The sequence below is a fragment of the Scyliorhinus canicula genome, chromosome 22, assembly GCF_902713615.1.
Source record: "Scyliorhinus canicula chromosome 22, sScyCan1.1, whole genome shotgun sequence".
Taxonomy (NCBI): domain Eukaryota; kingdom Metazoa; phylum Chordata; class Chondrichthyes; order Carcharhiniformes; family Scyliorhinidae; genus Scyliorhinus; species Scyliorhinus canicula.
The window spans coordinates 15,669,168-15,690,673 of NC_052167.1; the positions used below are offsets into that span (position 1 = coordinate 15,669,168).

Below are 21,506 nucleotides of genomic sequence, written 5' to 3' on the forward strand. Positions count from 1 at the left end.
AACTCCAGACTACAACGTGCATGTAAAGATCATAAGACGTAGGAGCAGAAGTATGATATTCAGACCATCAAATCTGCTCCATGAGATCATGACTGATCTAATATGATAATTCTCAATCCATGCCTCATCCCCCATATTCTTTGCTTCCTTTACTGATTAAAATCTGTCTATCTCAGCCTTAAACATACTTAACGACCCCACCTCTACAGCTCTCTGCAGTAAACATTTCCACAGATTCACCAGTCTCTTAAGTGAAGAAATTCCTCCTCATCTCTTAAATTGGCTACCTCTTACTCTGAGATTATGCCCTAAACTCTCCCACAAGGGGGACCAGCCTCACTATCTACCTTGCTATGTCCCCTGATAATCCTTTAAGGTCGCCTCTCGTTCTTCTAAACTCCAATGAGTACAGGCCCAACCTGTAAAAGTGTACGTTGCCATAGAAACTTGGATACCGTGGAGGATGGTTGGCTGAGATGGTCAGTGTGGGTCAGATTGGTAGGAACACCATATGGTGCGATCCCTGCTGCAGCTGGGGTAGATTTGGGACCTGCCTCCTTGCCCTAACCACGGTGGAGATCGTGGCATTTTAGGCCGGATTGGCCTTCAGGCATAGAGCTCAAGAAGAGGAATTATTTCTCCAAGGGTTTTCTGCTTCACTGGTTCATTTTTAAATAGCTTTTAGGATGATGTCCTTTACGTGTGGTTACATCACAACATCAATTGGAAGAAAAAGTTTCAGTGATGTTCTAATGAGCTATGACTTCCTGAGCTCTGAGACTGCTCCAATATTGGAATGCCTCCAACAGCTGCTCACTTGTATGCAATTTAACTTAATTCATATACTTCGGTAGTAATTAAGTATTTACTACATGTTGTCTCTATGTGAAACATATGCTTACTTTACAAGGCAACAAGGAAAATGAAGCCTTTCCATTCCTCCTTGTCCACAAGATTTAATCCTGATTCTTTGTGAGCTTTTGATTTGGGTATGCAAGGCCTTGTCATGGAAAATTGCATTGCTGGTATGAGTGTCAGTTGGAGACGCCGCTCAAGTCACTGTTATACTGTATAGTATTTATAATACTGTATGGTATTTATGCTGTCCTTAAGTGTCAACCAATTCTTTCAACATATCGGGGCAGCACGGTAGCATAGTGGTTAGCATAAATGCTTCACAGCTCCAGGGTCCCAGGTTCGATTCCCGGCTGGGTCACTGTCTGTGCGGAGTCTGCACGTCCTCCCCGTGTGTGCGTGGGTTTTCTCCGGGTGCCCCGGTTTCCTCCCACAGTCCAAAGATGTGCGGGTTAGGTGGATTGGCCATGCTAAATTGCCCGTAGTGTCCTAAAAAGTAAGGTTAAGGGAGGGTTGTTTGGGTTATGGGTATAGGGTGGATACGTGGGTTTGAGCAGGGTGATCATTGCTCGGCACAACATCGAGGGCCGAAGGGCCTGTTCTGTGCTGTACTGTTCTATGTTCTATAGTTGTCTCTTTATTAAATAAAATAGATATTTCCATGCTGAATCGAGGGATTGTTTCATATGTAGAGACACAGAAGAGCTCTGACCGTCCACAAGAACTGTACTAAATCCCTTTTGTCAGTTCTTGTGAAAGCTTCCGTTGGAAGACCAAGATCCATGGTCAAATAAATTAAAAGTTTCATTATAAAAATAATGAAAGGAGGAGCATTCAGCTTGCTGTATATGCCACTGCTAGTTTCTGTCCACTCCAGTTTTTCCTCTTTTTCCTATGTCATGTTTATTTTCTGCCTTTTAATAGCTTGCTAAGTTTTCCTTGCTTTTCAGCTCGCGTTTGTGAAATATACGCGGTGACATAGCGGTTAGCGCTGCTGCATCACAGCACCAGGGACCAGGGTTCGATTTTGGCCTTGGGTGACTGTCTGTGTTGAGTTTGCACATTCCCTCTGTGACTACGTGGGTTTCCTCCGGTGCTCCAGTTTTCTCCCACAGGTTATGTGGATTGGTCATACTAAATTGCCCCTTAGTGTCCAGGTTAGGTATATTGGCCATGATAGGGTAGGGGAGAGAGCCTAGGTAGAGTGCTCTTTCAGGGGGTCGGTACAGACTCGATGGGCTGAATGGCCTTCTGCACTGTAGGGATTCTATGGATATACTAATCATTTTTAGGTGCTAGCCTTTGTTTAGTGGTTGCATTCCCATGTGTATTAGTAGGGTAAGGGTTCAAATTCCACTCCCAAGGTGCAGGAACATGCAATAGACCGACTGACCAGTCTGCTACTGAGGGAGTGTTGTACTGTTGAAGGTGCCGTCATTTGGAAACAACATTCAACCAAGACTCTATCTGTATGGATGTAAAAAGAATATAATGGCATTACTCAAAGAACTGGGGAAGTTTACATGATGTCCTGGCTGAAACTTATCTATCAACCACAATCAATGGAAAACAGCTAATCTGTTATTTATTTATTTCTTGTATTTGTGATCTTGCTGCACACATTGGCAGCCACCTACCTCTGCTTTGCAATAGTAATTAACATAGAACATAGAAAAATACAGCACAGAACAGGCCCTGTTCATCTTATAAACCTCTATCAAGTTGCCCCTCACCCTTCTCCGTTCTAATGAGAAAAGGCCCAGCACCCTCAATCTTTCCTCGTAAGACCTACTCTCCATTCCAAATTACAGTCAAAAATATCTAATTTTCTCTGAAGCGCTTTGAGATGATGATATTACATAAAGGTTGCTTTGTAAGTTCAAACCTTTCATGCCCTTCCATTCCTAAACCTTAAGTTAGTCTCTCTAAGTGATAGCATTTGCAAAGTTAGAGCAATTCATGGGCCTTCATAAAACATTATATCAAATGAGGGTGTGAATTGTTTTTGTGTGGCAGATTGGGCTTCCATATCTGCTTCTGAGCAAAGGACTACATTGATGTCATTTTGGCTGCAATATATTGTCAATCCCTATCATGTGACGAGGTAACTAGTAGTATCCCTACAGTGCAAAAGGAGACCATTCAGCTCATCAAGTCTGTACTAACTATTCGAAAGAGCACCCACAAGGCCTACTCCCCTCCCCTATACCTGCAACCCCACCTAACCTGCGCATCAGGCAGGTTGGCCCTGAGGAGGGGGTGGGGGGGGGGGGCGTACAAACCGTGCACCGTCAATAACCAAAGGCTGGAACTACACCCGGGTCCCTGTTGCTGTGAGGCAGCAGTGTTAGCAACTGTGCCCACGCCTCGGTCACCCACCATACTCCCATTCTGCGTACCTGTTATTTGACATAGTCTCAATGGGGGGAGACATCTGGTATTTTTTGCGTTGAATTGGGTCCATTTATACTATATAGAAGTGTATTGTGAGGATAATGTCTGTGTCTTAACAGACTGATATCGTAAGTAGCAAAAATGTCCACCTCGGAAACATGTGGGGCTTGCTTGCATGCACGAGTCTCCTCCCTGAAAAATATAATATTTATTTTATTTTCTAAATGATTTTTGTGTGAAAAGTTCCTTTATTTAAAGAATAAGTAAGACCCTGACAGGTAAGGTCATCTTTCCTTTTCTGTAATCTCACTCGAAGTTGTTGGGGTGTGGGAAGATTTTGTGGACAATACTCCAGCCAAAATACTGATCAATATGCACAAACTTTAGGGGCCTTTATTGACCCAGTAATAGAGATAATTAACTTCTGAGTATTAATTCAAAGATTAACAATAATTTAATAAGAAGTATTACTTAAAGTGCAGTATGGATTGTAAATATTTTGCACAAATCTGACATTGAGCATAAACCGTAACTATTTCCATAAGTTAAACTTATTGTAAAAACCGAGATGAAAGTACTTCATCTGCAACTAATTGATTTGCAAATTTATCTTATTTACCCATTTAAACTATTAAAGTAGAGCTGAATAGTAGAATAGCCAAAGGAGGTGCCCCGATCCAGGTTTTGTTTCAGATGTGTTTTCTTTACCTTCAAAACAAATACAAATTAGAGATAGGGTTCTTAAAATTGGCAGTTTCTCTGCTTTGAAGCAGTATAATGAATGTGTTCTAATTTGGTGATATAGTGGTCAAATTCAATTTTTGAGCAAATCCTTCTCACAATCTTCTTTAACCCTCCACTCTGGTTGGGCAATTCAAAAATATCCAAGAGTGACAGAGATGCTTTGACTTGTTTACCTGATTATCAGTTTAACAATTTAACATCTTGCTAGATGGACAGAAAGTCCAATGGGGCACTCCAAACACAGGATGGGGAGCAGCACAACTCATGATATAAAGCGAACTCAGTGCTGCTGACACTGTCCAAAATATAGGCATGATTGGTTGTTATCCCAGTATGAGGTACAAGACTCGCAGCATCTCCTTATTTCTCTGCAACCCAATCATGCTGGTGGTAAGCCTTGGATACATGGGTAGTGTCTCTCATTTCCAGTCTTCAGGTAATATCATCTGATAACTTGCCATGCCATGTCTGAGTTTCCTTATGGGCTATGAAACAGATTATCAACTTTGGCTGTGGTTCAAGAGTCTACAATGCGCAATGTGAATTGTGCCACTACACTATGTTGGGTCTCTGGATGTCTAAGTCAATTCCTGTCCTACCTATCACTAACTGCTTGAGACATGCCCTCAAGAGGTACTTTGACAAAGAGGTATGTGTACTGTGAGGCTCTCTCTCCATCAAGGATACTGAGTGTTGCATTTGCGCAACACAGCCTGACTTTCCAACCTGTAACCATTTTTTCCCTACCATTTTGCAACAAGTTCATTTATCTGCTTGAGCCTGAGATGGAGCTGTAAGGTTAACTGAAGTAAATCATTTTTCTACATGCCAGATTTTCGGAACAATGACGATGAAATATTTGGACACGTCCTCTGCTGCAAATTTAGTTGCATTGAGAGAAGTGGTATTTCAAAAACATGCAGAATAGAATTGGAAAGATAAAAATCCTGATTCTTATGAAGTATGATATTTTTTGGCTGGCTCAGAACTAATCATAAACCGTTAGACAAAATTGTTCCCATTCTCTTTTCTTTTCCTGCTCCCTAGTCCCTCCCATATTTTCTGCGCTTAAAATAGAATCGATTTTTAATTCTGAATGATGGAATGTTTAACTTCCTTATGAATTGAGCTTTGTTTTGCTTTTGAATACGAGATAAAGAGAACCCTAATTAAATGTATTTGCTTCAGTAATATAGCTGGGATAATATATAAGGTGAGCTGGGGTACCTGTATTGAAATGTATTTTGGGCAAATGGCTACACTAGGCCCGTGATATTAATGGGCAAGTGGGGAAGATGTGGAGAAGGTTGGTAGTGGACAATTAATTTGACAAGTCCATGATACAGTAGTCCTCTTGATTTACTGGCAGGATTTCAATTAAATACATTTGAGCTGACAGCCAGCCACACAAACTTCCTGCTTGTCAGATGGAAGCAATTAGTATTGTCAGGAAGGTGCGGCCGAGGTTCCCGGGTAGGATAGAGTTGTCCTTGGTAGCCAGTAGGAACCCTCACTGGGTGTTTGATGGGGGGTAGGGTAATGATAGAAGGGAGTGGCTGGGGCAGTCAGTAGACCTCTTTGTGAAGTCTTGGGGTGTGTTCCTGGTCCTCCTGGCCCATAGTGAGGGGGTAAAAGGATCTTGAATCTCTGATCTGCTTCCAGTGATCCCACAGCAAATGAATTTGAAGTCACAGCACAGATGTCAACGGGATATGACTTCTCATTAGTTAGGCCTCATCCTGCTTTTTGTGAATGTTTCATCAATAGTCTAATGTATGTTCATTAAAAGCTAAATGACTGGGAATGGGAGCGAGCTGCTTGATCTTGATATTTTAACTCTTGCACTCCTGTCAGTGAGTGATAGTGGAGTGTTGTGGTTTGTTATTGAGTCTTGGGGTGTGTTCCTGGTCCTCCTGGCCCATAGTGAGGGGGTAAAAGGATCTTGAATCTCTGATCTGCTTCCAGTGATCCCACAGCAGATGAATTTGAAGTCACAGCACAGATGTCAACGGGATATGACTTCTCATTAGTTAGGCCTCATCTGCTTTTTGTGAATGTCTCATCAATAGTCTAATGTATGTTCATTAAAAGCTAAATGACTGGGAATGGGAGCGAGCTGCTTGATCTTGATATTTTAACTCTTGCACTCCTGTCAGTGAGTGATAGTGGAGTGTTGTGGTTTGTTATTGAGGCCAAGGTGTTTCGGTGAAATCTGCTTAAAGTTTTCTTTTATTCGCTGTTCAATTCTACCAAGCCGAGAGTTACTTTTCTTCACCAATTAATGAAAGGTTTTTACTCTTGACTTGTCAACTATAATCTTTAATTTCATTGGGTTTGGCAGCATCTGTGGAGAGAGAAACAGGGTAAATGTTTTGAGTCCAATACGACTCTTCTTCAGAACTGGGAGAGGTAGAAATGTGATGGTCCTATGCTGTTTAAAAAAGGGGAAGGGTCAGTTAGTACAAAATGGAAGGTCATGGATAGGTTAGAGGGCGAGAGAGATTAAATGACAAATATGCCATGAAAGGAAAAGCAAAGGGAGTGTTCAAAGCAATTGACCAGTCTACATTTGATCTCTCCAATGTAGAGGAGACTGCATTGGGAGCGGTGAATATAATATACAAATTTGAAAGACCTCCCTGCTCAGCCGGCAAGCATGACCTGAACTTCCAGTTGCTTGCCATTTTAATACACCACCTTGCTTTCATGCTTATATTTCTGTCCCCTGTCTGATGCAGTATTCCAATGAAGACCAATAAGCTTGAGGAACAGCACCTCAACTTCTGATTAGGCACTTAGTCAATTTTGAGTTCAACAACAATTGAACTATGTCCTCCATTTTAATTTTTTTGTCTCGTGTCCGTGCCTTATTTTAATGTTTTGCATTCATCCAGTGCTGGCCTTCGAATATTCTGCTATTAACACATACTCTGGACCAAAGCGTTGTTCCTTTATTATAACCATTCCCACTCCCTTTACCTTTTGTTCCATTACTACTTTGTCATTTAATTTCCCCTGCCATGTAACCTATCCCTGACCTTCCCTTTTATTCTCCTTGACTTTAGCCCCCTCGCCGTCCCTTTTCAGAAGCGTAAAACTCTCTTGTTTCTATCTCTCGCCAGTTTCAAAGAAGTTGTTGGACTGAATCATGAATTCTGTCTCTCTCTTTCTCTGCAGATGCTGCTGAATTTTTCTAGCACTTTGTTATTATTTCAGATCTCGAGCATCTGCAATATTTTGCTTTTACTTTTAATTTCATCATGAAAATATTAGCATCCTGTATATTATCAATGATTGACAATCCCTTTGATCTTTTGGGTTTGTACTTTCTAACCTCTATGCTAGCCTCTTGCTCCCTATTCCCTTCAGCGCATAACTTGTGAAGATTCCCAGTATAACCATCCCTTATTTCCCATCATTCAATTTCTTTCCAGACCAATTTTGTACAGTTTGAATGCAGTTTGTAATGTTATGCATGCAACCACTGATCCTGCTTCAGATCATTGAATAACGTCATTATTTTTTTTGTCTTGGTCCTGCTGTTTAGTCAAAAGCTGAGTCAGTGAATGTGCAGGAAAACTTTTCAGCTTTTTGTTATGTGGAAAAAATCCCTTTCTTCTCTTTTTCTTGGGCATGATTCATCTGCTTCCATTAGTTGGCTGTAAGTTAAGTCACAAGCTAAAAATAGCCATGTTTTCCCTTCCCGATTTTTCGACACATTTTGTGCTTTCCTTCCCTACAGAACAAGAAGATACCCATTTAACAAAAGAACTCCGTTCATTTACTCTCTCCTTTTGTCTCTTCTACTAACCCTTTCACTATCTTTCCATCCTCTCCTCTGTACTCGCTACAATTAAAGCCTGATGTGACTGATGAGGCAAATGAAGCAATTGAGGCTGATGTAGATGTGTATGATGGTGATGATGATGATGACGATGATGTTGAGTTGACTCTTCCCTCTGACAATGAAGATGAGTACGAGCCTGAGCTACTTTTAATGCCTACAAATCAGCCAGTTAACCAGACAATGCTGGCTGCTGCTCAGTCTTTGCATCGAGAAGCAAGAAAATGGTCTAGTAAGGTACTCCTCAGTTTTTCCCACTGGCTGTTGGTTCGTGTGCATCCAGTCATTCAAATTATTGACCCATTTGCATCACTGTAGATTCTGGTTGGGTTTCATGAGCCTGAAGTGAAATGTTTGCCTGCATTCTTGAAGTACTGAGATTGGCTTCACAAGTTTCTCATCAATGTCAACAGTCAATTAAGCGTTGACTTTGATGCACTTGGAGGCATTTTGCTCTCTGGCAAACTGAGTGTACCCAGGATCCTGATTGTTGACATTGAACATTGCATAGTCTCCATCACCTGTGAAGCCATAGATGACCATTTCTGAATGACTTCCAGATTGTAAATATATTTTTACTTATTTTGTCTGTGCTGTTTTCTCCAAAGGGCTATGGCTAAGATGGATATAAAAAGCAACAATTTGGTCTGGCAGTGACTGTTAAAGGAAGACTGTCTGCAGAAAATATTAAATTTTATGAATAATAGTTTGGACTTGGTTTTCCGTTAGTGGAAGATCCAGCACAATGTGTGCGGACAAAGAATATCAAATTTATCTGTGATTCTTGGCTTCAGCTGTGCTTGAAATATTTACTCTGAAGGCTTTTTGAAGGTAGAAATTTAATTCCGTCAGCCTTAATAGTTCTAATAGTCTGATATATTTGACGATCAGGAATTTTAATTTTTAAAAATAAATTTCCATTTTCCAAATGAAGCAGACATCAAGCTGAATTATATCTTAATTGATCCTCACTATAATTGAGATTATATGATTATAATTGAAATTCAATTATACTTGAGCTGTGATCCAAAATGAATGCTGATCTTTGGCCCAGTAGCAGTTACCTTGTATTAGGAAGAATTGTAAAAGGGAGTTTAATTTCTTGCTAAAATCATTTTTCACCAGAATAATTGCACTCTTTCCTCCATTATTAATTTACATAATGGTCTAAAGACATTGAGGAAAGCTGACACTCTGTTAGATGCAATGACTTTTGGTAATGCCAACAAACATTGTGCAATATATAACAACAAATTTCTGAAACGCTTCTGTTAAAAATCTGCTTTTCTACTCGCCAACAAAGACAGTTTCTAGAATTTGAATAGGTAGCTTTTGTAGTAATATTTATGGAAACTGGAGGTATGCTTTCACATTGAATTGCTTTCCTAATGATTTCTGTACCCTACAAATTTAATAACAATATAAATATTCAATTTCTATGTCTTAGCCTCCCCTCAACACGAAAGAGAGAAAGAAATGTCAGAATTCTTTCATGATGACTAGAGAGATTTTATGTTATAAAGTAGAGAAAGCAATTGGCTTGTGGAAATCGCCTTTTCACCCAGCTGGGAAAGAACCATTTAGAACAAAATTGTGCCCTTTTCAGCTGGGTGATGATTAGGATCCGCTGGGTGATGATTAGGATCTACCTCATTCATGTATTAAGTTCTGATCTGCATCCAAAGGTCATGGGCAGCTTGCCAGACACTCATTTAAAATATATGTAGCAGAGGGCTTGGGTCTTTAATGGCTTTCTGTGGAGCCTCTTTGTTTTGTATACTCTTGACATCTTTCAGAGTGTCATTACATCAGCCTATGCAAAAGACAAAAAAACATCAAATCCATTAATTTCAGAACAATCAACTGTAGGTTGATCTGAGAATTTCTGAATGTTGACTTCTAAGACTAATATAAGGCAAGTATTAAATTCGATATAATCACCGTTAGATGTTGTGCTATGTGAAAGCTATATAAATGCAAGTGGTTGTTGTAAATTTAATTTCAAACATTGATTTTTCAAAGGATTATGCAACATAAATATGAATCTTCTGCAACTGTGCAGCACTTTTTAATCGAAAAGGTTAGCCGTTAAAATATATAACAGACATTCTTCCTTTCTAGATTGCAGCTTACTAACAAGAATATTGCTGCTGCCATTGAATGATGTTTTGTTTCTTTTTAGATTTTGTATGGACTAATGATGCTTACCTGATCGTATTAGAGCTAAAAGCTTTTCGTTAACTTTTGTAGCTGCAATACCATAATTAATGCTGTTCCTAACATTTCATCGATATATTGCAGTTCTTCAGTATGCACAGTTAAATGCCTGATTTTGTTTTCAATTGTTGTTTCATTTTAAAGCAAGTAGTTTGCAGTGTGATTATTTATACAATGTTAATGTTTTTGTAAACATTGGCTATCAATTTCAACTTAGTGATGACAGTTATAGGCCCATTAAAAGATATACATCAATAAACTTGAGTTAGAAGGTTCAGTTTTTCTTTGTAGTCTGAATCTTATTCTATCCTTCTGAATACATTTTCTAAAAGGTGTTGTAATGCACCTGTCAATCTGATCCTTCAGTATTATTATTTACCAAAATAGAAGACTGTCAAACCTCACTTTGCTCTAGTAATTAGTGATTAATTAGTTTGATTGATTAATTAGTTTGATGAGAAGAAATAGGTAATGTGGGAACTGACAATCCGGATTTTGAAAATGATGGGAGAATGGCTGAAGGTTATGCACAAACGGCGCCTGCGCAGGAAATAATACTTTGACTCCAGCACATAGCCAATGATAATAATTAGAGGAATGTTTTTTTTTACAAACTTGTAAATTTAAGTCGCAAATTAGGATTTTGTTTATAGAAGGCAGAAGTTAGTTGGGAGAGGGAATGCTTGACTGGAAACAGGAATGGGAGCACACTAGCTTTTAAAGGCTAAAATCTGTAAAATCAAAGAAAAAAATTAGGCTTTGAAGAAAGTTGAGGAAACACGACTAAGTTGGTCCTTTAACGTTTAAAGACAAATCAGGAATTATATAAAGTTAAAGTGAACATTGAGTTTTTATTTTTTAACCTGGTTATGGAGATTTTTAATATTTACTTTGTCTTGGAGAAATTTAATTCTGAACAAACTATCTAAATTGGGGATTTGAAAGTGCATTTATTGAATGTATTTTTTCCGACAATCATAGTTTTAAAAAAAATCTATTAAGATTGGCTTCTAAAGTTGTCCCCAAACTGGCAATTGTTTTAAATTATGTAGCTCCAAAATTTTTAATGATTTATTCTGAATAGAGTGAGAAAATGGCCTTTATTTTATTGGGTATATTCAGTACACTTTGACCACGGCACTGTGTCCTGAATGCATTCAATTCCTAAAACTCGTTAGTTTTCTTTTTACAGCATACATTCCAAGTTTCCCTAATGACTTGGTGACCTTACCAAATGCATAGTTGAGTCATACAAGACATGAAAGTTCTAACTTTGATTTACTGCTGTGCTGATTTAAGTGATGTGGCAGAAGTAGGGGTGCTTCATATTTGTCTCTACAAACCTGGATAGAGAGGATACAACAGTCTAGGTTTCCAGCATCAAGTGGCCGTTGCTTAAATTGGGTGATTTGGCTCTAGGATCGTGATGACTGAATTATTTGCTGCCCTTCACTGTCAAGGTACAAATCTGAAGATTCCTTCCTTTGAAATTGCTCTGCATTGTACCTGTTTTTTTTTCCGGGTCCTCTGAAGTTTAGCGGAGCAATTTTGGGTGGCAGTCGGCTGCATCCAATACAACCCACCCACCAATAATACCTACTTTTATTTTTAAATTTAGAGTGCCCAATTCATTTTTTCCAATTAAGGGGCAATTTAGCTTGGCCAATCCACCTACTCTGCTCATCTTTGGATTGTGGGGGTGAAACCCGCGCAAACACAGGGAGATGTGCAAACTCCTTACGGACAGTGACCCAGAGCCGGGATCGAAACTGGGACCGTGGCACCGTGAGGCAGCAAAGCTAGCCACTGCTGCCCCTAAGAATACCTACTTAAAGGGAACTGCTACACACTCCATTCAGTTCTCTCTGGGCCTACAGAGGCCTAAACAGCGGTCCTTAAAATGGATGCTGAAGGCTGTGAGGAGGAGGAAAGTTTTCTTTCTTACTTGGTTGTGCAAGAAAGGAAAATCTCTTCCTGTATCCATAGCACTGCTATGAGCCACTGCCAGCCTGCAAATTCCCACTTACTGTCAAATTCTCGAGCCCCCCAACCTCCATACCTACCTACCGACTGCCCTGCCAGTATTGCAGCCAACTCGAATGTTGAATTCCAAACCATTGAGCTGCATCAGGATACTCCATGCATCTACGGATTCTGATGGTTAACTGAGGTCCATTGCTGAATTTAACACCAGCTGTGTGCTATCCTGGACTGGTATAAGGAGTGATCACTCTGTTCAGTTGCCACCTGTTTTTGGTGCATCCAGTTCTCGCCATGTGACTTGTTGCTGGGATAAGATTCTACTTATGCTAATCGTCCCAGATTTCTTGGCAAATGCCACCATTGATATGTAATCCTGGAGGCTCTGTGAGCGAAGAACCCCTGAGAATTGCAAATAACTGATTTGGCCTTGGCTTGTGTTCATATACATCAGCTTCTTGCAGGGTTCAATGGATAACGTCCAGAGATTTAAACCTGTCCATTTTTATTCCTCTTCTTCACTTTGGGTAATTAAGAGCTAACCATAGCACATTAACATTGCTATAAGCTAGATGACTATCTGTGCACAGACTGGGATTCAAATCTATGATCTGGTCTTTTTGGTTCAGCTGATTACTCTATAAACTTGTGGGGCTGGGGCTGTCCAGGGAGTTGCGCTGTTTTAGTGTGAAATTTCTTAATACTTTTCGATTTCAGATGTGTAGTAAAAAGTGCTTTTTTCTCGTTATACAAAATATAGAACAAACCAGGTTATTTTACACCTGAATTAATTAATGATTTCATGAAAAGGATCCTCCAGGCAACAGTAGAATACTAAATTCAGTTTGAAGGTGGCCAGAAACTTGGAGCGGAGTTTTCCAAGTCAGATGGTGAGCCGCGGCCTCAAACCCGGATGTAGCTCTCCAGTTGCACAGCTATGTTTTCAATCCAGGTTTTGAACCACTCTGAAAAAGAAACATCGGTGCACTAGCATATGGGTCTCTCTCCTCCCCAACAAACAGAATGGGAACCTCTCCATGGGGCTTCCCAGAGGGTCCGCCCCTGACACTGCCCCCAGCACAGGTTGGCACTGCCGAGAGATATTTCGTAACTCAACATAGATATATTCCATTATGAAGCAAAGACTCTACAAGAAGGAGGAACAATCTGTGGTTAGAAAAGGAATTTAAGAATTGTATCAAATTGAAATAAAAGGTGCACAATGCTGTGACTTTATTAAAAAAGGGGAGAAATTGGAATTTGAGACTACACAGCAAATTTGAAATCCAGTAAGAATTCCTAGAAGTACATAAAGTACACAAATTAAACATTCGTCTCTTTGAGGATGAGACTAGCGAATTAATAATGGGAAACAAGAAAATGGCAGAGAATTGGAACAAATGTTTTATAGGTATCTTCACATTAGAAGACACACAAGGCATCACTATAATAGCAGAAAATCGAAATCAAAAGGGAGGGTGGGGGGAAACTTAAATTCAATCGCTACCAATGAAAAAGTGAGAGGTAAACTAATAAGATTAAATGCTGACAAATTCCATAGACCTAATGTCCTGGATCCTGGTGTGTTAAAATAAGTCGCTGCAGGGATAGTAGATGCATTAGAAAATGACAAATGTAATACCCTTATTGAAGAAAGAAGGGAGATTGAAAGCTGGAAACTATAGGCCAGTGTGGCTAATATCTGACATTGGGAAAATACTAGAATTCATTATTAAGGAAGTAGTGGCTGGACATTTAGAAATTCACAATATAATTAAGCAGAGTCAACATGGTTTTATGAAAGGGAAAAATTGTGTTTGACTATTTATTAGTGATCTTGTAAATGTTAAAAGCAGGGTGGATAAAAATGTCATTGTAGTGTATTTGATTTCCAGAAGGCATTTGACAAAAAGGTGTCACACACAAGCTAAGAGATGTTGGGGGTGATGTACTGGCATGAATAGAGGATTGGTTAACTAACAGGAAACAGAGTTACATGAAATAAGTCATTTTCAGGTTGGGTGTCCCATTTAAGATTGAAACGAGGAGGAATTTCTCCTCTCAGGGTTTTTAGTCTTTGGAATTCTTCTACCCAAGAGAGCAGCAGAAACTAGATCATTGAATATATTCAAGGCTGAGTTGGTCAGATTTTTGATTGGCAGGCGAGCCAATTGTTATCGGAGGACAAGGAAGGAAAGTGGAATTGAGGCCATGATCTGATCAGCCAGGATCTTATTGGATGGTGGAATAGGCTTGAGAGGCTGAATGGCCTATTTCTGCTCCTATTCTGTTCTTCGCATGGCTGCAACAATGTACCTGTGCTGTTTTTGTAATAACTGGATTTATAAAATTTGAGATGCTATTGTTCTTTCACAATATGTAGTGGATTCACAGGAGGTCAAAAAAAGTTGGAACGCTCTTTTGATTCAAGCTTTTTAAAAAAACCTATCCGTAAACAACTATGTACTTGAAAGTGCAGGCTATTATTACCCGTTGCACTTTTGATTGTTGGTGTTGTAATAATATTAGTCCTTCCGTTACGAGCATTTCAGGCAAAGTTTTAAAAAGTGGGCTAAAATTGAGTTTTGAAGGTTGTTATGAAACAATCTAAAATTTGTTCAAAATGCACGATTTGCAGAATTGGAAATATTGTTTGTTAAATTTTCAAACTAATCTGTAGTGTTGAATCCTTACCCACTGAGTAGCTGCAGACTAATCAATTAAGCCAATTATAAAAGATACAAGTCATTTGGGATAGCAGCCTGGATTGAGACAATGTACGTTTTTTTATGGAAAAGTAGATAAATAACCAAATTGAATTCAGATATGACAAATCTTGGATGCGATTCATTCCTCAGGGTAATGATATCATTGGCGCCGCAAAAAGGATGGCCTTGTTGATGGCAGAAATGTCACGACTGGTGCGTGGTAGCAGTGGAAACAAACGTGCCCTTATTCATTGTGCCAAGGACATAGCTAAGGCATCTGATGAAGTGACACGATTGGCAAAGGAAGTTGCCAAGCAATGTACTGATAAACGAATCAGGACTAACCTTCTGCAGGTATGGCAAATGAATTGAAGCACTGAACAAGTGAACAGAAGTTTTAGGATAATAAATTCTGTATGTTGGGCTTTATTTAAAAAGTACTTTTACACATAGTCAAGTTACACAATTCTCATTGGAAGAAAGTGATAAATGGCCCATCGTATGTTTAAGTGAAACCTTTCCGAGAGAAAAGAATCATTCCTAAATCTTACAAATTTTCTGTTGACTGAGGCAGGGATTTACAATAAATAAAACATTATTGGTGTTATCCACATCACAAGCACAAATGGGAAAGAAATCAGAGTGCAATTCGTAGTTGTTTTCTATATTTTTTCTGTTGTTCAGGTGCTTACTTTCTTCTCTCAATCACAGGTCTGTGAACGTATCCCAACTATCAGCACACAACTTAAAATTCTCTCTACTGTCAAAGCTACAATGTTGGGGCGCACTAACATTAGTGAAGAGGAGTCTGAGCAGGTGAGCTAATTTTCAAATTTGTGAAACCATGGGCACGATTCCGCCCAGCGCCGATTTCCCCCTCCCGATGCATAGCGGGAGAGCCCCTAAACGGGTTTTGCAGCGGATGCCAAGCCGATTGCGATATTCCCAACCCATGGCGCCCGATGCGATCTGGATCATCCCTATCAAGGGCATGATCCAGATCAGCATATTTAAATGAGTCCTAAAATACACCGCCCGGTTGAGGGCGGAGTCTCTCGACTCCCAGGATTCACCGACCCCGCCAGTGCAGCTTAGACAGGTGCGAATCAGTACTGGTCTTCATCAACGGACACCAGATGTGATGACCATGGCGGGGAGCTCGGAGGCCATGGGACAGAGCAAGGCAGGCAGTGCTAATGTAACACCCTGGCAGTGCCACCCTAGAAGAAGTAGGGGTGCCAGGTTGGCACTGCCAGGGTGCTAAGAGGCACAGCCTGAGGGAGGCCATGAGAGGATTATGAAGGGGGTGCATAAAGAGGGGGCCTGAAAGCGGGTGCCTTGAAGGTGTGGAAGAAGGCTATATATGAGGGGGGAGAGGGTGGTGGCGGTGGTGAAGGGGAGGCATCGCAGGGAAAGGGTGGTCTGAAGCGGGTGCATGGTGGGGAGCCTGAAAGGGGGGTGGGTGATCTTTAAGGTGGGGGGGGGGGGGGGGGGGGTGGCTCTCAGCAACCCTATAGTGGGGTATGCTCACTTCAGGGGCAGAGGGGCACAATGAGGATGGATAGGGGTGGGGGCATGATGCTGACATTTAGTGATGGAGGGAGGTTGCCCCTTCGGGATCAAGGGTTGGGGTGGTTTGTGATGTCTGTGTGTGGGTTTGGGGGGAACCTTCAACTTAACTTTGAGATCTGGGTACCCTCTCTGAGGAATTGGACTTGCCGGCATCGTTACTTGCCCACACCAGAAAAAATTCCATGTGTGAGTGAATTGCGATTTGGATCATGCCCGTGCACCCAGCGGAAATCACCGCATGATTCCCACCCAAAATGACACTTGTGGAAGATTTTCGCCTTATGACCTTGTTCAAACTAACCGTAGCCTTTTTATTTTAAAGTCATATTTGGGAAAGAGCTTTGTGTTAAACAATCAGCACTTTGAACCCAAGCACTGCTTAATATTTCAACTCTCCTAAGCCAAGATAAATTTTGTTTGATCTTCCTTGACTTGTTAAGCAGTGCATTTCCTGAATGAAACTGAGACACAATAAAAGGGTATGTTTCTTGGATCAAGGAGCAAATGCCGAACTGTTTTTTCTAGGCAATGGGAATACAGATGCGGCATCACTTTGCTCAAATCATCATAATCATCACCTTAATCAAAACTTAGTGTACTTTAATTGCTTTTCCTTCACTAAAATTACCGAATTCATTATTATCCACAAAAGCAGTACAATTGGATTGTTGCAACTGTTTGCATGTTTAAATGATGATCCAATTTTTCCCGTTAGGCTACGGAAATGTTGGTTCATAATGCTCAGAACCTGATGCAGTCCGTTAAGGAAACTGTGCGAGAAGCAGAGGCTGCTTCCATTAAGATCAGAACAGATGCTGGATACAGGCTCCGTTGGGTGCGGAAAACTCCATGGTACCAGTAAACCAAGACGTTTGCCAATTTTTGTTTTCCATTTTGGTGCAGTAACATAGACTTTCTCTTGGGTCAAGACTATTCTATGTCCACTGGGAGTATAAAATGAATCAGAATGGCAGTGCTATTTTAGTTAACATAATTTTTCTAATTCACAGCAATCACTACTAAAAAATCTTTGATATTTAACAGTTAGTATATTCATCTTGTGTGTACAATACCTCTACTATAATTATGAAATTAGCTGAATATTGAAAAATGGCTTTACTTCTGCTTTTCTTCAAAACACACTTTAAGAACAGTATATTTCTTCAATATCTGCTCCCAATTTACCCCCAGTAGGCAGAATTAAATATTCTTTTCATCTGACTACAATTGATATTGACAAGTTAGAGCCTTTGTGTCCTGCCAAATATAAAGGACTGCTGTATGTCAATAGACAAACCGTATGGCTGTAACCTAATGTAGTTTAACCTGTAACCTAGCCTAGTTTAGTATACCAAATGTGTTTTTTTTTTCAAATGGACATATTGTATAACATTTTGGGGGCAACCTATGTACGCTATTTGTCTGGGTGCCATATGTCTGATCTCTTTGGACCCTGAGAGCTGTATTTTTGTTCAACACTATTACAGACACTTTGTTCTTGTGGTGGGTGGACCTGTATGATTGGACAACTGTACAGGGCAGAGTACACGCTTAGCTGGTTATCACATTTGTTTATTTCCTATTTCTATTAGTGCGATTCCTGAGCATGAATTCACTTACTAAGCCAAAGACTGTTTTTGCTAAATTTCTTTGTTAAGAATTGGTATAGTTTATTGAGAAATGTGCTACCAATCATGGAACATATTCTATTGTGTCAAATGTATTTGGTCTGATGGTTCTTGAATACTAATAATTGAAGAGTACATGAGCTCAAATACTGGCTCAATGCACTGTCCTTAAAATTGGGCAAGATACTCCTTCAGATATTTGCAGCTATTCACTTGATAATGAATTATGAGCTACTTACTAACTAGTTAGTATTTACTACTTTAGCATTACTTTATTATTTGGAGTCTGGACTAAATAGGCAATGGTTTATGAAAAGTTTATTGACAAATTAAATTTGGTTTTGCTGATCAATTAATGAGAGAATTTCTAGAATTGTATTCTGCTTTTTAACATGGTTGCATTTAAATACAAGAGAATGGTGTATAAAATGCTGTTCAGGAACTAAATATTGATGCCGGTTGGGTCAGTTGGTTTTTGTGCAAAGAAATGAGGGCAGGTTAAATCTATGTAAGCTAAATTGATTGTAATATTCTTTGAGATATATTGAGCTATTTCTGGAATGATAGAACTATTTTCATTTACAAATTAACTTCCCAGGTGTTTTAATCAAAAATGTATAAAAGCAAAATTGCTTCACAATATATTGTTTAATTTTGCATTCATCCATACTTTCCATATTGATCTGAAAGAGTGCTTTAAAATTATTTGAGAGTGAGTATTCAGTAAAATGTATTGTCCTGCCAATATAAAATTGTCCAAAATGGATATTATTTCCATACTAACAACTTAGAATATTCAACTGATTAAAAACCCTCACAATGTCTTCCAGTAACTGCTTACAAAAAATTCAGCAGTATTTTTTGAAATTTATTTTCCAAAAAGAATCCGTAGTCAGCAATAAAAAAATATGCGCCACCGTGCTGCCCTGTTTGATATTTAGATTTGTTTAATTTAAGTACCTGTATATTTTTATGATAAGTTACATCCATAATTTACTTTTCGTGCACGTGCAAGTTGTGGCCTTACTTCACAAACATATTTTCAAAAAGAAAATTACATAACGAAAGGGACGGAAAGTGAAACTCTCCAATGTGGCTGCAATTCTTATGGAGTTGATGTTTATTTATCTTGCCACAGTTAGCTTTGAGAGCAGACTAAATACAGTCCATGATTACAATTGAGTTACAATAGTATTCTAATTATTATCCTGAGGGGATCAATTCTGCAGAATGCAGATACTTAATTATTTAATCGTTTGAAAACTGCAGCTATAATTTAAGGTTTTTTTTTGCCAGAAGCTACAAACCTTTCAATATTTCAATCACATGGAATGTTAAAAAATATATTTTGTGGAAAGAGATATTGCTGACATGGCCAGCATTTCTTGCCCATCTCCAACTACCCTTTCTGGTGGTGGTGATCCGTCCACCTTAAATTGCCGCAGTTCACATTTAAAAGAAACGCAGCCTTGGAACTATCCTGTTATCCATGATTCTCACGCCAACATATCAGATGGCAATTGTGAAAATCATGTGACTGCATGTCAACCATTGACATTGAAGAATTATGGGTATAATATGTACTGTATCTTAAGGAAGCTTGATCTTTTCTAAGTAGCAGATAGTTTTAATGCATGATATTACTACAGCTTTAATGTAAATATGGAATCCATGACGATATTAAGAGGAAATTAAGTTTAACGGTGAAGACATTGATTTCATTAAGATTACATTTTCTCTAGCTGAAGAATATTTATTCTTCTGTTTATTTGGCCATTTGAGTTACCCAAGCATTTTGTGATTCTAACTGTCTGTGGACGTGCCAGTTTATTTTAAGCCTCGCGATAAATACATGTCATGGCATGTGATTTTTATTGACACTGGATACTGTGAATCCTTAAGCATATTAGATCTAGTTTTGGAACTAGGAATATGCTCAGACTCCCATGTCCAGTTTTAGTACAAGGTATTAAAGTGGAGATAAAACTTACTTAATTATGATGCACTAATTTTTGCCATACATTTTAAATTACATATGGTGGTGTGGATGGAACAAGTTTCCCATTGGAAATGACAACTTATAATTAGTGTTAGGTTGATTATAATTGAAAGATGCCCCAGTAAATGCTGACAAGTGAGATATTTCAGTAACTGGCAGAGAAAAAGAGCTTTGCAAAAATTAATCATTAAATCTTGACACAAAAGTAGTACATCCTAAAATTGAACCAGGAATTATGAACTACTTGCACCAGTGAAGAGTATTTATAATACCGAAAGTAATTCTCTTCATCTTGTGGAGTTCTGTATTTTACAAGGAAAATGAACGATCCAGAGACACACATTCTTTGGCTACAACCAGAATTTATACTGTTTGAACTAAATTTGTCATTAGCTGCATTATAAGTACCTGCATTTTTAAATAAAATGTTTTGTAACATTTCGTCTGTGTTTGTCACATTCTTCAGTTGAATACATTATGTTGAATTGGAATCCAGCTGATAAATGTTTAAGATGCATAACTTATTCATAAAGGAAGATAAGCTGAATCTTGGAAATGGAAGCTGAAATTTTATTCAAAATTCGTATGAACATGGACAAAAATGATAACCACAGTTTAACCATTGAGTCAACTGTTTTGTTGGGTTATACTAATATCTATGACCGTTTCACCAAACAATGCAGCAATCTGCACATTGACCAAAATTTAAAAACTACTTGCATTATTGTTAGTTGTGATAGATCAGGAAGCATGGCTTTATCATAGATCATCATAGAATTTACAGTGCATTCGGCCCATCGAGTCTACACTGGCTCTTGGAAAGAGCACCCCACACAAGCCCACACCTCCACCCTATTCCTGTAAACCAGTAACCCCAACTAACCCAAGGACAATTTAAGAAGGCCAATCCACCTAACCTGCTCATCTTTGGACTGTGGGAGGAAACCTACGCAGACACGAGGAGAATGTGCAGACTCCACACAGGCAGTGACCCAAGCCGGAATCAAACCTGGGACCATGGAGCTGTGAAGCAACTGTGCTAACCACTGCTACCCAATGTGACAATTCAATTAAAATATATGTGCAAACTCCACATGGACAGGGATCGAACCTGGGTCCTCAGCGCTGTGGGCCACCACCGAAGCTATGCCATCCTTAATAATACACTCTGCTTATAAAGACTTCCCAATGCTCTGCCTTCTCACTAATCCTCACCACATTATATGCCTTTTCCTTTGCTTTTCTGCTGACTTGACTTCCCTTGTCAGCATGGTTGCCTGGTCCCCCCCCCTTTAGCATGCTTCCTCCTCCTTGGGATGAATTTCTGTTGTGCCTCCTGAATAACTCCCCAAAACTCCTGTCATTGCTGTTGAACTGTCTTCCCTGCTAGCTCCCCTTCCAATCAACTCTGGTCAGCTTCTCCCTCATGTCTTGAATAGTTACCTTTATTAAATTGTAAAATTGTTACATTTGATTCCAGCTTCTACCTTTCAAACTCCATGGTAAATTCTATCATATTGCGGTCACTGCCCCCTAAGGGTTCCCTCACCTTAGGTTCCCTAATC

At 39.4% G+C, this 21,506-nt stretch overlaps 1 protein-coding gene across 5 annotated transcripts in view; it reads left to right on the plus strand.

The window, feature by feature from the left end:
• Nucleotides 1-20,382, plus strand: part of LOC119956225 (vinculin) — a 134,854-nt gene extending 114,472 nt beyond the window's left edge. For 2 of the 5 annotated variants that reach the window (XM_038783255.1, XM_038783256.1), the window contains 4 exons: nt 7,853-8,074; nt 14,893-15,096; nt 15,454-15,558; nt 17,030-20,382. In XM_038783255.1, the coding sequence (XP_038639183.1) occupies nt 7,853-8,074; nt 14,893-15,096; nt 15,454-15,558; nt 17,030-17,176 (678 nt within the window). In that variant the 3' untranslated portion in view covers nt 17,177-20,382. Of the gene's footprint in view, nt 1-7,852; nt 8,075-8,445; nt 8,473-14,892; nt 15,097-15,453; nt 15,559-17,029 lie in introns of those variants that run through there. The other 3 variants (XM_038783257.1, XM_038783258.1, XM_038783259.1) reach the window with 2 other exon arrangements.
• The last annotated feature ends 1,124 nt before the right edge of the window (nt 20,383-21,506 follow it).